The sequence below is a fragment of the Marmota monax genome, unplaced genomic scaffold (assembly GCF_021218885.2).
Source record: "Marmota monax isolate L192 unplaced genomic scaffold, Marmota_monax_Labrador192_F-V1.1 WCK01_AAM20220418_F8-fsc00010, whole genome shotgun sequence".
Taxonomy (NCBI): domain Eukaryota; kingdom Metazoa; phylum Chordata; class Mammalia; order Rodentia; family Sciuridae; genus Marmota; species Marmota monax.
Genome location: NW_026692321.1, coordinates 18,136,684 through 18,152,703, shown reverse-complemented (window position 1 = coordinate 18,152,703; position 16,020 = coordinate 18,136,684). Strand labels below are relative to the sequence as shown.

General features: G+C 34.8%; 1 protein-coding gene across 6 annotated transcripts in view; it reads left to right on the top strand.

Annotated features, from left to right (window-relative positions):
- Positions 1–16,020, top strand: part of Asxl2 (ASXL transcriptional regulator 2) — a 131,379-nt gene that overhangs the window by 52,432 nt on the left and 62,927 nt on the right. For 4 of the 6 annotated variants that reach the window (XM_058578418.1, XM_058578422.1, XM_058578419.1 and 1 more), the window contains one exon: positions 12,764–12,872. In XM_058578418.1, coding sequence (XP_058434401.1) covers positions 12,764–12,872 — 109 coding nt within the window. Of the gene's footprint in view, positions 1–5,468; positions 5,691–12,763; positions 12,873–16,020 lie in introns of those variants that run through there. The other 2 variants (XM_058578420.1, XM_058578421.1) reach the window with 1 other exon arrangement.

Genomic DNA, 16,020 nt, shown 5'->3' with positions numbered 1-16,020 from the left:
CTCTTATATCCTCTTTGAGTGAAAACTTTTGAATTTCTCCAAGGTCTTTCTATACCAAGAGTTTGTGATTATCTAATCTAAGTGTAATTGAACCTTGTAGTTCTATATATTTACTTAAAAATGGAGAATAGAATCACTGTACTCCTTTTTTTAAAAAAAGTATTTTGTTTTAGTTTTAGTTGTAGCTGGACACAATGCTTTTATTTTATTTTTATGTGGTGCTGAGGATCGAACCCAGGGTCCCATACATGCTAGGCGAGCACTCTACTGCTGAGCCACAACCCCAGCCCCTCACGTACACCTTTTTTCTCTGAACTCTCATCCCTTTCTCGAAACTGTTTTGTTACTGCTAGTTGGCAAGGCATATTTTTAAAATAGTTAATAGCTGGGGAGAAAAAGACAATAATGGGGTGACTAGACGGTTAAGATATGTAGCCCAGTGTTAAGAGGATAGGGTGAGCAAGCAAAATTTCAAAGAATAATTTTTTTGTTTCTGTGACTTTCCTCTTCAGATTAAAACACTCATCCTCCTTATTTGTCCTTTGCCCTTCTGCTGCTCTGTTGGCCTGGAACTTTTCATTTGGGGCACTTCCTCTATAATGCCTGCTTGGACATTGTCCTGCACACCCTCTCTCTTTTCCTGTTTCCAGTGCTTAAATTCCCATTTGTTTGATGGCATGTTTTGGGAGAAAAACACTTTGAAAAAACAAATTTACTGAGCTTGATGTTACTTTTTGAATTAAACTTTTTAATTGAAAAACTACATTTATGTTATTTGTTTTTTAAGAGCAGATTAGTTGTAAACCAAAATGAATCTATCATTGGTAGAATTGTATGTAATATGATCCATATAAATACATAGGTTTGATTAAAAGAATGTAGGGGTACCAAATTTTTCAATGCGTTTGAAATCTACAAAGACTATTAAGTAGTTAATTTCTAAACTCACTATTTTCCATAAAGGTTCTCTTTTTTAAAAATTTTTAAATTTTTTTTAGTTGTCAGTGGACCGCTTTCTTATTTATTTGTATCAGTGCTGAGAATTGAACCCAGTGCCTCACACGTGCTAGGCAAGTGCTCTTCCACTGAGCCACAGCCCCAATTCCATAAAGGTGCTTTTGAGTTCAGTTTTTTTTTTTTTTTTTGGAGAGAGAGAATTTTTTTAAATATTTATTTTTTAGTTTTCGGTGGACACAACATCTTTATTTTATGTTTTGCTGAGGATCGAACCCAGCGCCCTGCGCATGCCAGGCGAGCACGTTATCGCTTGAGCCACATCCCCAGCCCCTAGTTCAGTTTTTTTTTTTAATATATTTTTCGTTGTAGATGGACACAATGCCTTTACTTACTTACTTATTTATTTTTATTTTATTATATATGACAGCAGAATGCATTACAATTCATATTACACAAATAGAGCACAGTTTTTCATCTCTAGTTGTATACAAAGTAGAGTCACACCATTCATGTCTTCATACATGTACTTAGGGTATATTTATTTATTTTTATGTGGTATTGAGGATTGAACCCAGTGCCTCATACATGTGAGGAAAGTGCTTCACCATTGAGCCACAACCCCAGCCCAAGTTCAGTTTTATTCTGTGTGTTCTGTTTATAAAGTCAAGTAAACATGCTAGAAAAAAAAACTATTTTTGAACAAGGTTGAGAATTAAAGTAGGAATTAGGCAGGGTAACCTATTGCAAAGGAGACTATCTCTAGGATTAAATAAATTAGACCGATGGAGTCGCTTAAATTTCTTTATCAAAAGTGTGAAATGGCAACAATAAACATTGGAAGACAGTGGTGAAGTTTGAGACAGATAGTGAAGGTTAATGATATTAAGATTCTTTAGATTGGTTGTTAGCGGGAATGCCAGTCAGGAGACCAAAAATAATCTGGAAAGGAGCAGGGCTTCCTGAGAATTCTTAAAATATTTGAAAGACTGTTATTGGAATAACATAGAAAGAATGTTAAGATTTTTTTTTCTTCATTTTCAAAGATAATTTGTTTCAAGGTCATTTTTGGAAAATTCAGACTGTGGAAAATCACAAAGAGGAAAGATTTTGTCACCTTGTTAACTACTGATTTCCATCATCAAATCAAACCTAGTACATAGAATTATATAGGAAGACAGAGATGGTGTAGCTTACTTGTGAGTAATTGGAAATGCTTGAGGGCATAGTAAGTCTCCACCACATCATATGTTTGTGCAAAAGACTAGACAAATTTTTTGTCAGATATATTTTATTACAATTTTAAAAGTTATATTGTTGCTGTTTGCTAGGGCCCATCAACTCTCAGTAAAAATCAAAGTCAATTCCTCAGCTTTAGCTTGCTTTGTCTTGTCCATAGTATTCCTCAGTGAAAGGCTCTTGCCAAAACTCAGTCTATTCCTTAGTTTTCTTAATTCTGATCATCAGATTGTAGGCATACTTTAAAAGAAATCCCCACTTCCATCCTTCACAACTATAAACTTCTATCAGATTTTTAATATAACAGGGTAAAATGAACATTTACTGACTTTTATTAAAAGTTACTCTGCTTATTCTACCTTAGGCAAATGTTCTATTATTTCCTACTAATACAGCATGATGGCTATTTCTCCTATACATAAAAACATGCCCTATCAGAGGTAAAGCGCTCCCTAGCATGTGTGAGGCACTGGGTTCAATCCTCAGCACCATATAAAGTAAAATAAAGACATTGGGGGAAAAAAAAATGGTTATGGGGCTGGGGTTGTGGCTTGCCTAGCACGTGCAGGGCCCTGGGTTCGATCCTTAGCACCACATAAAAATGAAGGTATTGTGTCCAAATACAACTAAAAAATAAATATTAAAAAAATGGTTATTTTGCTACAAGTGCTGCTGCATTTACCATTAAATATATTCTTTGTAAACGAGAGGATTAATGATTAACAAATTAGAAAACATAATAGGTTCTAAACCTGAATTTCTGACTTTGTCCAGTTCTTGAATCTATAGCAAAACTGCAAAAGTGACTGAAGTTTTGATATGGGTCACAATTAAATTTGTATCAACTTGCATCATCTGTCAAAAAAAAAAAAAAACAGTGAATTTAATCATAAATGATACTGTATAGTGTGTGTATGTGTACCAACAAATTTGGCTCAATTCATTCTTACATTCTTTTTTTTTAATATTTATTTCTTAGGTGGACATAATGTATATATTTTACATTTATGTGGTGCTGAGGATCGAACCCAGTGCCTTATGCATGCGAGACCAGCACTTTACCACTGAGCCACAATCCCAGTCCCCATTCTTACATTCTTAAAATGTAGGAATATGTACTTCTTGAGGAAGTTTCTACCTTTTTTTTTTTTTTTAATGCACTTTCCAGTCCATTGCCACATGATAAGTCTTATGTAAATAGTCAGTGAATGAGAAACCAAGGTCAGCTTCTTTTCTCTTACTATTCTCCCACCCCCTACTGGTGATTGAACTCAGCTACTGAGCTACATCCCTGGCCCTTTTTATTTTTTTCTTTTGAGACAGGGACTCTCTACATTTTCCAGGCTGACTTTGAACCTCCAAGTAGCTAGGATTACAGCTGGGTGCCAGTGTGCCCCCTTCCCTTTCTTTCCTTCCTTCTCTTTCCCCTTTTCCCCTTTTCCCTTCCTCCCTCCTTTATTTCCTTCTTTTAACTTTTTGTGGTATAGTTGATATGCCAAACTTTATTTATTTTCAGTGTACAGTTCAGCTCAGGGATTTTTAATAAATTTACTGAGTTTACAATCGTCTCCATAATCCAGTTTTAGAATATTTTGTCACTCCAATAAAAATTCCTCTAACTCGTATACTGTTAAATTATTTCCTGTTGTGAGCCTTTAAGCTGCTTTCTGTTTCTGTAGATTGACCATATCTGGACATTCTTCAAATGGAATCATATAACATGTGGTTCTTTAAGGTTAATCTATGTTGTAGAATTTATTAGTAAGTACTTCATTCCTTTTTATTGGTCCATATGATCTATATTGTTTATAAACTTTTCTCAGGCATGTAATACTGTTTCTACCTTTTTATTTATCAATTGCTGTGTTGAAAAATTGCAAGAGTAGCACAAAGAAAATCTTTACCTCACTTTGCCCAATATTAATATTTATTGTTTATTCTAATTTGTTTCTGAAATGTCTGAGAAGAAATTGTAGACATGATGCCCCATTTACCTTTCAACACTTGAGAATGCATTTTCTAAAGGAAAGTACATTCTTTTTACATAACCACAAGGTAAATATCAAAATAGTTAATAAGAAATCAATATTGACAAAGTATTATATAGTCAACAGACTTGATAATAATAATTCAGATTTGATAATAATTCTGCTAATTTTCTCATCCAGCATCACATGTTGTGTTTGCATTTAGTTCTCATATCTCTTTATTCTCTTTTGATCTGTCATTCTTTCTTGTCCTGGATTGATTAATTGATTGGTGGTCCTGGAGATTGAGTCTGTCACTTTTTAATTTTAGTTTGATGCAAGGTCTTGCTAAGTTACCCATGCTGTTCTTGAACTTGTTATCCTCTTGCATCAGTGGCCTACGTTGCTGGGATTACAGGTGTGCACCATTTTACCCAGCTTGATCTGAACATTATTTAACATGCCGAATGTTTTGTAGTTTATTCTGCAATTTGATTCTATAATGTTTTCTCATACATTTGGTGGGGGGTAAATATCACAGAATTAATGTTTTTTTTTTTTTCTTTTTTTCTTTTTTACTACATCTCATTAGGAGGCACATGATTTCAGTTTACCCTAGTTTGGTAGATAGTAATTTGATCACTTGTATTATGTGTTATCTACCACATTTCTCCACTGTGGGTACAGTTTTTCCCCTTTGAAATATACTAAGTATCTTATCTAAAGACTTGATTGGGGAATGATCCACTTCCAGGTTCTCATGGTTAGTGGCAGGATTTAGATCCTTCTGGGTTATCCCTGGTTCCTGTTTGTTGGCTGTAGGCTGTCCTGAGTGCCTCCCCATCATAGCTACCTTTTCAAAGCCAGGAAGAGAGAGTTGCCCAGCAACCCTACTGCAGTATTACGTAAAATGACCACATAAAATAGTGACATACCATCACCTTTGCTAGAATGGAGAAGTTCCTGCCCACACTCAAGAGGGGAAGGGATTACACAAGGGGTGTGAGTACTAGGAAGTAGTAAGAATTGAGGGTCATTTTGGAGTCTGTCTACCACAGTAATCATTAATAATACTTGTCTAAAATTTACTATGGTAGTTACCATATAATAATGATTTTCTAATTACATCATTCCCTTTTGTTGGAATTGTACAACAATGAATTTTTCCTTATTTTTTCCCCACCCAGTCATTGATTTGTCGCTTATATCGCTATGAACTCATGAATTTTTATCTTATTCTTTGGGTTACTATTTCTACTATGATCATTTATTACTTAAGGATAAGTAGCAGTTTAATCCCTCCCAAGAACAACATTCAGAGAAATCTTTAGTCTGGATATCTAAATACTGAATTATTTTTCCAGTTTATTGTAGATTAAAATATTTTTTAAAGTATTTATTTTTTAGTTATAGGTGGACACAATATCTTTATTTTATTTTTATGTGGTGCTGAGGATTGAACCAAGTGCCTCATGCATACGAGGCGAGCACTCTACCTCTGAGCCACAACCCCAGCCATATAGATTAAAGGTAAACATGTAAGCCATTCTATCATGGATTTACAAAGCTTTTGTAATTCTTTTTGAAACAAACTTTTTAAAGTTATCACCAGAATGCCAAAAATGCTTTCATGTTGATATTCTGTAATTGAAAAACTAATTTCCTCCCTCAAGATTATTATCATGTTATTCAAATGAGCAAAGATTTTGGTAATATGATTTAAATATACTCATTTTAAAACCGCTTGATTTTGAGGGGGTACAGTGGTGCATCCCTGTAATCCCAACAGTTTGGGAGACTGAGACAGGAAGATCACAAGTTTGAGGTCATCAGCAACTGTCACAAAATAAAAAGGAAATAAAAATTTTTGGCAAAGCACCCCCTGGTTCAATCCCCAGTACAATGCACAAACACCCCCAAAACAAAATAGAAAACAACCTGATCTCAATTTCTTCATATTTGGTTTTTCTCTTAGTCTTTGTCATTGTTTAGGTACCCCCTTTCTTTGTGTTTGTGGGAATATGGGACTCTGATTCTCTTTTTGAATATGTGTTTTTTTGTACTTAATGAAAAATATCTTGCTCTTTAATATGTATTTTCTCTTTGATTAGATGTCCTTTACTTCACTCTGTATGCAGTTTACCCTCTTACCTGCTGTTTTATTTTTTGTTTTCAATAACATGCCCTGTAAAAAGGAACTGATTTTTGAAAGAGAGCCATACTCTTTCAGAGTTTAACTTGTTTTAATAGTTTATTCACATATTTTTGGACTAATAAAATGTTTTTGTAAAAATTACACCTAATAACAAAACTTATAGTTAATCAGTAGTGAAAAATGTTCACTGAAAATACTCTGAAAGTCTCTAGGAATAACCATTGTTTACTGCATTAATTGAAGAAACTAAGAAAATTGATAGATTTCAGTTTTTTCACTATGAGAAAATGTTAATTCCTAAATGATCTCTGAAATTGAAGAAAAAGAAAAACAGTCTGAAGGTATGAAAGTCGGAAAAAAATAAAGATTTATATTTCTATTATATTACCTAATTGAAGCTGAATAACACTGTTTTAGAATTCCTGAATTGTTTACTTTGTTTCATTTCTTTGTTGGCTGGATTTCATTATCAAATAGAATTTTTATGTTTATGGGTCATTTTCCCAAAGTTCTTGTTTTCTGTTGTCTCTTTGTATGACATCTAGACTGGATTTTAAATTTTTTGTTCACACTTATTCTTAAGAATTTTGTTTGAGGCTGGAGTCATAACTCAGCAGTAGAGCACTTGCCTTGCACATGTGAATCACTGGGTTCAATCAGCAGCACCACATAAAAATAAATAAATAAAATAGAGATATATCCAACTACAACTAAAAAATAATTTTGTTTACTATTTTTGGGCATTGAGCATTGCTAAGAAAACAGTTGTTCTTGCGTGTGTTATATAGGACTGGCTTTATTGGTCAGATTTTGCTGCATAACAGTCTCAAAATTTCACCCTTTCCCCCCTTCTTCATATCATTTGGTTAGATTAGGCTAAGTTATTGTTGGTGATAATTGACTGTAGATTGTTCTCTTTTTCTCCTGGAATCAGTGGCCATGCTCTTTATAGCAATCACAGAAGTAAGCTGAATGATGCCCACTCTTGTATCATTTCACTGACCAAATCAAGTCTTGTAGTCAACACCAAATCAACATCTTTGTGGCAGGGAAATATATTTCACTTAATCTAATATACTGTGAGGTCACATGATGGAGTAAATGATTGATAAAAACAGTAATGTAAGCTGCCACTTCGTTTTTTCATGCCTGTATTTCAGTTTGGTACTTTTTAAATCTTCGAAGCTCAAGATTTAGTGGAGAATATGAGAAAAATGTTGCTGAGTACTGAATTAGTGTGTAACGGGTTCAGGTAGCACCTTGCCTCTTCTCACATTATCATTTAATATATATTTTTGATTCATAAAGGTAATATTTTCTCTTTAATGGAATAGACTTGTTTTCTTTGAATATTCTCTTATACCTCTTTTTTGTTTCTTCCTCATATCTCTATAGATTTGAATGCCTTAGTTGCTTTGTATCAATATTTTCAGTAATAAATAACAAAATGCAAAGTAAACTAGCTTAATAAGGGAAATTTCACTATTTAATGCAAATGGGGAAAAAAAAAAACAATAGGCAAAACTTAATCCAGGAGCTTTAGCAGTTTTATCTCTTCTGCCCTCATGTTTGTTTCATTTTCACCAAGTTCCTCCATCATAATTACAAGATGACTACTCTCAGGTCCTGGAGCTGGATGTTTTTGAATATCACAAATAGGGAGAATCTGCTTCCTAGAGACCCTATATAAAACTTACACACTAATGAATCTGGCTGGCCCATTATAAAGCCAGATTTATGTATATTTGTATGTATTTATTTATTTTTGGTATTGGGGATTGAACCATGGGGCTCTTAACCACTGAGTGACATCCCCAGCCCTTTTTATTTTTTATTTTGAGACAGGGCATTGCTAAATTGCTGAAACTGGCCTTGAACTTGTGATAATCCTGCTTTAGCCTCCTGAATTGCTGGGATTACAGGTGTGTTCCACGGTGCCCAGTGGAATCAGATGTTAAACTGACATATTTTCCTAATAGCATATGTAGTTACAAGTGATATGTATTTCTGAGAAGTACAGATTATAGAAGTGGCTTCAAGATATTAAGCCTGAAACCTGAAGAGTGAATTAGTGCTTGCTGGGAGAAAAGGAAGTCAGGGTTATCTTTGCGAACAGTCATTAGGCCAGTTAGGTAAGTTACAAAATGGAAAAAGGCCTGAGGAATCTGGAGCAGAGAATGTAGGAGAATGGTCAAGGTCAAATCATGTTGATTTTTTAAAAAAATTTTTATTCTTAGAATGTTGTGATATGAATTAATTTTAAGCTGGACAGAAGGTAGCATGATTTATTTTTAAAAGGTTACTGTGATTTCAGAGTAGCGAATAGATTGGGTGAGAGTGAGATTACTGTCACTTGAATTAGGGGACAGTTGAACACCACCAGACTGAGGTGGAGGAGCAAGTTGTTGTTGTTGTTTTTTAAATATTTTTTTAGTTATACTTGGACACAATATCTTTATTTTGTTTATTTATTTTTATGTGGTGCTGAGGATCGAACCCAGTGCCTCAAGCAATCTGCCACTGAGCCACAACCCCAGCCCAAGGAGCAAATTGTTAAAGTAACCACCATAGTTACTGAGTCTGGATTCCATGACATACTCTATCTGTGTCTTGACAGACACACACACACACACACACACACACACACTCACACACACAGTATCTGTAAAATCATGTTAAAGGTGGGTGATGTTACCTCCATTTTATAGATGAGTAAGATTAAAGGTGCTTAAAGTGATTTAGCTAGGTCCACACTGATATCTGAATTCATATTGGCATGAATCCTTTAAACTGGCTCTCTCTATAAAAGTATAGTGTGATGTTGTCTTTCATGAGTTTCATGAGTATATTTGCTTTATCTAAGCAGTGTAACTATGACCTTGTGTCTCTCAGCACTACTAGCTATTGCTAAGAACAACTTTTTCTGTAAAAAGAATTTTAAAAAGGTCAGTGGCAGTATGCTCCAAGTTATTGCCATTCTTTGAGCCTTGTGTCCAAATAGATTCAGCATAAAAGTATAGCATTACATTTGTTCATTTCCTTTAAACAACCCCTACCTTTTATTTCTTGAGCAGAGAAAAGTAAGGTTAGAAGCTGACTTTCTCATAATAATTCTATAATCTATTTGAAGTGGTTCTTGTTTGAGCTGCTTCAGGTGTCAGCAACTACCCTCTACTTTATTTACTTGACTTTTATGTGTGGTATTGATCTCCTTTCTGCTAGGATTTTATCACCCGTGCAGGTGATGTCTTATTTCTTAAAGTCATTCAGTTTTTATGTAATTACAGAATTCTAGAGCTTCATCCTTTGAAGGCCTAGTCTTACCATCATGAACATTGTAGTTTATTTTATTCCTTTGTTGTTTCTTCATTATTCGTAACAAGTAAACACTGCCAGGATTCTCTTTTGTTTGTTTGGTTTTGTATTTTCCTGAGGTCAAATCTGAATTTTGTTTTAAATAATGTATGTTGTGAGTTTTTCAAATCTTTCTAGTTTCCTAAAGAGGAAAATCATACCCAGATTTGCAAGGAAAATTTTATGACAGTGTCTGTAGAGTTAACTCTTTCACCACATCTTTTCACCAGATGTGTGTGCCCTTTACTTTGATGTTACAGGTTTCACTTTAAGGACTGTTAATTTTTTGTTGTTGTTAAGGTGTTTTTTTTTTTTTTTTTTCAATATTTACTTTTTAGTCGTAGTTGCACACAATATCTTTATTTATTTATTTTTATGTGGTGCTAAGGATCAAACCCAGGGCCTCACATGTGCTAAGCGAGCATTCTACTGCTGAGCCACAATCCCAGTTCTGTTAAGATTTTTTTAAGACAGACACAATGTCTTTATTTATTTTATTTATTTTTATGTGAGCTGAGGATCAAACCCAGTGCCTCATATGTGTGAGGCAAGCATTGTACCACTGAGCTATAAACCCAGCCCCGAGGACTATTAATTTTGATACTAGGGATTGAATCCAGGGAGGCTTTACCATTGAACTACTCCCCTAGTCCTTTTTATTATTTATTTTGAGACATGATCTTATTAAGTTGCATAGGATGTCCTTGAACTTTTGAATCTTTTGGCCTCAGCCTCCTGATTTGCTGGAATTACAGGCATGTGCCACTGTACCCAGTTTAAGAACTGTTTTTTGTTGTTAGTATTTTGTTCTGAATACTAATACTTAGCCCTGTCTTAAAACATTTTTTAATATAGAGGACTGCACTCTCTTATCCATGATTCTAATATCCCGGATGCTTGAAAAATGAAGTTTATTTTCATATATTTAGCACCAAAATTCATTTGGCAACACCATTTCTTTTCTTTTTCTTTTTTTTTTTTTAGGAGAGAGAGAGAGAGAGAGAGAAAGAAAGAATTTTTTAACATTTATTTTTAGTTTTCGGTGGACACAACATCTTTATTTTATGTGGTGCTGAGGATCGAACCCAGCGCCGCACGCATGCCAGGCGAGCACGCTACCACTTGAGCCACATCCACAGCCCTTTTTTTAAAAAAAAATTTTTTTAGTTATACATGGACATAATATCTTTGTTTATTTATGTTTATGTGGTGCTGAGGATCCAACCCATGTCTCACACGTGAGAGGCGAGTGCTTTACCGGCTGAGCCACAACCCCAACCCTGGCAACACCATTTCTGACATGAGTGTACATAATCTTTGTTTATTCCAGTTAGTTTGTCATGTTTCATTGTGTTTAGTTATGGGCTGCTACACCCCCTCATCTCCTTAGCAGTGTTATATAATTTATGGTATATATTAGCTTTCCAAAATAAAAAATATATATGTCTGAAATATTTGGCCTGAGTGTTTTGGATCAGGGATTATGGGCCTGTATATACATATCAATAGCAGTGATCACAGTGTGATGTGGCAATTTGTTCCCTTGTCTATCTTCCTTATTAGGCTATGAGCTAGAAAACCTTTGCTTTTTGGATCCATCACCTTTATCACCCTACACAGAGTAGGTGCTTAATATTGAAATTGAATCCTCAACAAGTAGGTTATTGAACATGGATTTTATTTGTTTCTTGGTTTTCCTATGTTCCCTTTTTTTTCCCAGCGATCTCTTTCCTGTTCTTCTGTTTTCTTGATTCTCACTGAAATCTTGGCTTTACCATTTTCTGTGTGATTTGTCTTTGTTATTGTTTTTTGGAGGTATTAGGGATTGAACTCAGGGGCACTCAACTACTGAGCCACATCTCCAACCCTATTTTGTATTTTATTTAGAGACAGGGCCTTACTGAGTTGCTAGTGCCTCCTCATTAATGAGGATGGCTTTGAACTTGTGATCCTCCTGCCTCAGCCTCCTGAGCTTCTGGGATTATAGGTGTGCAACACTGCATCCAGTTATTCCCAGACCTAATATTCTATACAGTGACATTTTTACCATTTTTCTTAGGTATATAAACACATTGTCTTTAAGTATAATAGCACTACCTTTAAATACTACAGCCCTTATGCTTACTTTTAACAATTTTTTACTATTTTTGTTTTCTGTTTTAAAACTGTTCTTATTTGAAGCTTTTATTTTAACATCATCTAGTTTCTTGATTTTCAATTATTTTATTCAGTTTTTTGCTAGTCAGTCTGATATTTTATACTATGCTCTTTAATACAAGTGATTCCACGTGGTTTGTATTTTAAAATGCACCTTGTGTATAATTCTCTTTTCTTTTTCTTAATATTCAAGCAACTGACCAGAAAAAAAAAATCAACATTAGGCTTTAGTGGTAAAATGTTAGTGTCATTTTCTTGATGAAAGGACAGTAAAAAGGAAAGACAAACCAATAGTGCCTATCAGAAATTTTTTTTACAGTTTATTTTGTTAGGAACGGGACAGTAAAATCTGATTATGATTGGAAAGGAAAATAATATGTTGTTTGAAATGATTATTATGTACCTAAAATTCTAGAAAATTAGAATTAATATATATTTATTCAAGTTGCTTCATGTAAAATAATTCAGAAGCCTATTTAATTTGTGTTTAATGATCTTATTATAGGTTTAGATATAACAAATCATGGCAGTCTATTAGCTTCACAGATCAGATTTAATTTGATATAGCAATACACAAGAGGATAAATATTGTTTATTTGAACCTGTGTGTGTGTTCCCTATTTTTTCTTATACATTTGTAAAGTTTGTGCAAAATAAGATAGAATGTTTACAAAATGTATTTGTGATACTTCTGTATTTTTCTTGACTTAAATGTTAGATAATGATTGGGATTGAGGAATTATTTTTTTCTTTACATATAAGAGAATGATTTTTATATCCATTTTCTTCATGATAGCCTCTTTCTAGATTGTTAGGCTAATAAAACATGTTTAAATCAAAGGAGTATTAACCAATTAAAAAATCAAATTGGTGTTACATAGAATATTTTCCAGAGATAGGAAGTCATCACTGTGTTCATCATCTTTTTGTTTTGCAGTGGGACTTCCCCTCTTGCCTGCCTGAATGCAATGCTCCACACAAACTCCCGAGGTGAAGAGGGTATCTTCTATAAAGTTCCAGGTAGAATGGGAGTATATACTTTAAAGGTAAATATTTGTGTTGGGGGCTAATTTTTAATTAAACAGCAAGCAGCAGTATATAAATAATATTTGAGCTGTAGAGGCAGAATTCTGTTTTTGAAGAACTTATTTTCAACAGGCGGTAATATTTTCAAACTGTACCAAATATATATAATTGTTGTTGCTGGGGGTTCAACCCAGGGCCTTATTTATGCTAAGTACATACTCTATCAGCCCCCATCCCCAATACTTACTTATTTATTTATGTATCTATTTATTTTTACTAATCTGTAACTGTCTATAGATAGATCAGACAAACAACTTTATTCTTTATAATTTTCTGGGATGGGGGCATGTACTGGAGATTGAACTCAGAGACTCTTTACCACTGAGCTACATAGCCCCAGCCCTTTTTATGTTTTACTTTGAGACAGGGTCTAAGTTGCTTAGGGCCTAAGTTGTTATTGCCTCAGCCTCCTGAGTTACAGGGATTACTGTTGTGTGCCCCTGTGCCCAGTAATCCTTCAAAAGAATTTTTTCTTTATTGAAAAGATAATAACTTTTTTTTTTTAATGGGGTCTTATTACAATTCTCAGGCTGATTTCAAACTCCTCAAGAGATCCTCTCCTACCTCCGCTTCCTGAGGCTATTGTGTGCACTGATGCCCAGCTCCCAGTGATTCTTTAAAAGAACTGTACAACATTTCAGTGATAATTGGGTTTTACTTTAGAGCATACTGCATAGATGCTTTACATTACTTTTATTTAACTGTATACTACAATCACACTTATTTCTTTTTTGTAATGGAGAAAACCAAAGTTCTGAAGACTGAATTTTCTTGACGGGTGTTAGCCAGTTAATTTCAGAATCAGAATATGAACCCAGAATTGACTTAACTTCCAAACCATGCTCTTTTTACCATAATAAGCTGGCTAATGTCTAATTCCAACAGTGAGAAAAGGAACCTTTACTTACCAATATCCTTCTGCTTACAAATAGGAAAACCACTTCAAATGAGCTTCAATAAGAAGAGAATTTATTAGTTCATGCAACTCAAAATCTAGGGAAGCTCAGGCTAGATCCTGTTGCTTAAATGACATCATCAGGACTTGGTCACGCCACTTCCTTTTGGCTTCGTTTTCAGTCAGACTTTTCACATCATTTATGACTTCACTCCTAGTCCCTACTCTGCAGTCTCTAATTTTGGAGGGAGAAGAGTCCAGGAACTACAGCCAAAACCTCCCACTTAATTTGAACTTGTCTTAATTAGTTTGGCCTACCCATGTGACCATACCTGAATGGCTTTTACCAAATCCATAGGTTCTTCGTATTGGTTTAATGTGGGGTTGAGATTAAACCTGCAACAGGCAGGTGAATTGAGGAGAAGAATTATTTTCCACAGGAGGTTTACCAGCAGATGAAAAATTAATGGTTGGAAGTCAGTGACTGTGTTTGTATCTGTGTGGGACTCTGTCCCTCTCTACTTTTTTGCACTGAACTAAAGTCATCACAAGTTCCATGGTTGTATGTAGCCCATTATTATTAAAAATATCTAACCTCCCTGTAATACCTTCTTTTTTGTGTACTGTGATTAACTTACTAGTGTTATAGGACTTTATTCACTATATGGAACTTCTGCTTTTCTTTGATTTCTTAGCTGTTTTAGATCTTCCCTAATTTATTATTCTCAGTATATTTCTGTCATCCAGTGTGGTGGTTTCTTTCCCCACACACAAAGCAGTTTTCCATCATACACCAACTGGGGTGTACCCCCTCATTTCGTTCAGTTCATAAACTGTCAGACTGACCACCCACCTCCCGCCCATTCCTCCAACTTCAAATCCTAGTTATGTGTTCTAAGTTGTGGCCTGTACTTCTGACACAACACTTGGAATTGGGGTTCTTATGAGTCTTTCCTTGGATTCATTTAATTTGCTAAGATGGCATAAGTTTGGAAACATTTTAATTTACCCATTTATTTAAAAAGATAATAAGAAGGGTACAGATGAATAGTCAGATGGAAAAGTTGCATAGACTGAGGTGTGGGAGAAGGGACATAGAACTTCCATGAATTCTCCAGAAGTACATATGAACTTCAGGCCTTTTGGGTTTTTATGGAGGTTTATTTCATTGGCCATTGGTAATCATCTCAATCTCTAGCCCTTCTCTCTTCCTGGGAGATTTTGTCTGAAAGTTCCAGCTTTCTCATTACATAGTTGGTTGGCTCCCTTGTCAGAGACTGTCCGGGGTCCCATCAAGAATTATCTTATGAGGCCAGGCAAGGTGGCTCATGCTTGTAATCCCAGTAGCTCAGGAGGCTAAGGCAGGAGGATCATGAGTTCAAAGCCAGCCTCAGCAATTTAGGAAGACCCTTAGCAACTCAGACCTTGTCTCTAAATAAAATACTTTAAAAAGGACTAGGGATGTAGCTCAGTAGTAAAGCACTCTTGCGTTGAACCCCTGGTACCCCCAAAACAAAAACAAACCAAAAACCAGAATCATCTCATTAGAACAAAAGATACTACCATTACCCAGGAGAGTCCAAGAAACTTGGGAGCTGTGTCAGACATTCCTATCACTAAAGAAGTTACAGAAGTCTTACGAGCTCTGTTAGGAACTGGGGTCCAAGACCAAATTTCAGAATAAAAGATTCTTGTACTGCCAGTATTTCTTAGGAAATTGCAAGAGTTTGGGAGCTCTATGTCAGGAACCATGGTCACAGACCAAATAATGTATTTATTTTATCAAAATATGGCTTCTGGGGCTGGGGTTGTAGCTCAGTGGTAGAGCACTCACTTAGCATGTGCGAGGCCCTGGGTTTAATCCTCAGTACCACATAAAAAATAAATAAATAAAATAAAGGTATTGTGTCCACTACAACTGAAAAATCAATATTCTAAAAAAAATGTGGCTTCTATGCTAAAAAAAAATGGAAATTATAAAAAGATAAACTGTAGTCTTGATCTCTGAAGCTCACATTGTAGTTATTGAAATAAATGTATGTTCAAAAAAAATGTAATGTGCTGTAAAGTATTGTGAAAATTAAGTGAAAAAAGTGTTCAAATAAAGAGATCCAAAAAGTTGTTGTTATTAACTTGTAAGATTTTAATTGGACTTTGGACAGATAAATAATGGTAGTGAGGGCTTTGTGGACATGAGAATAGCCCAAGCAAAG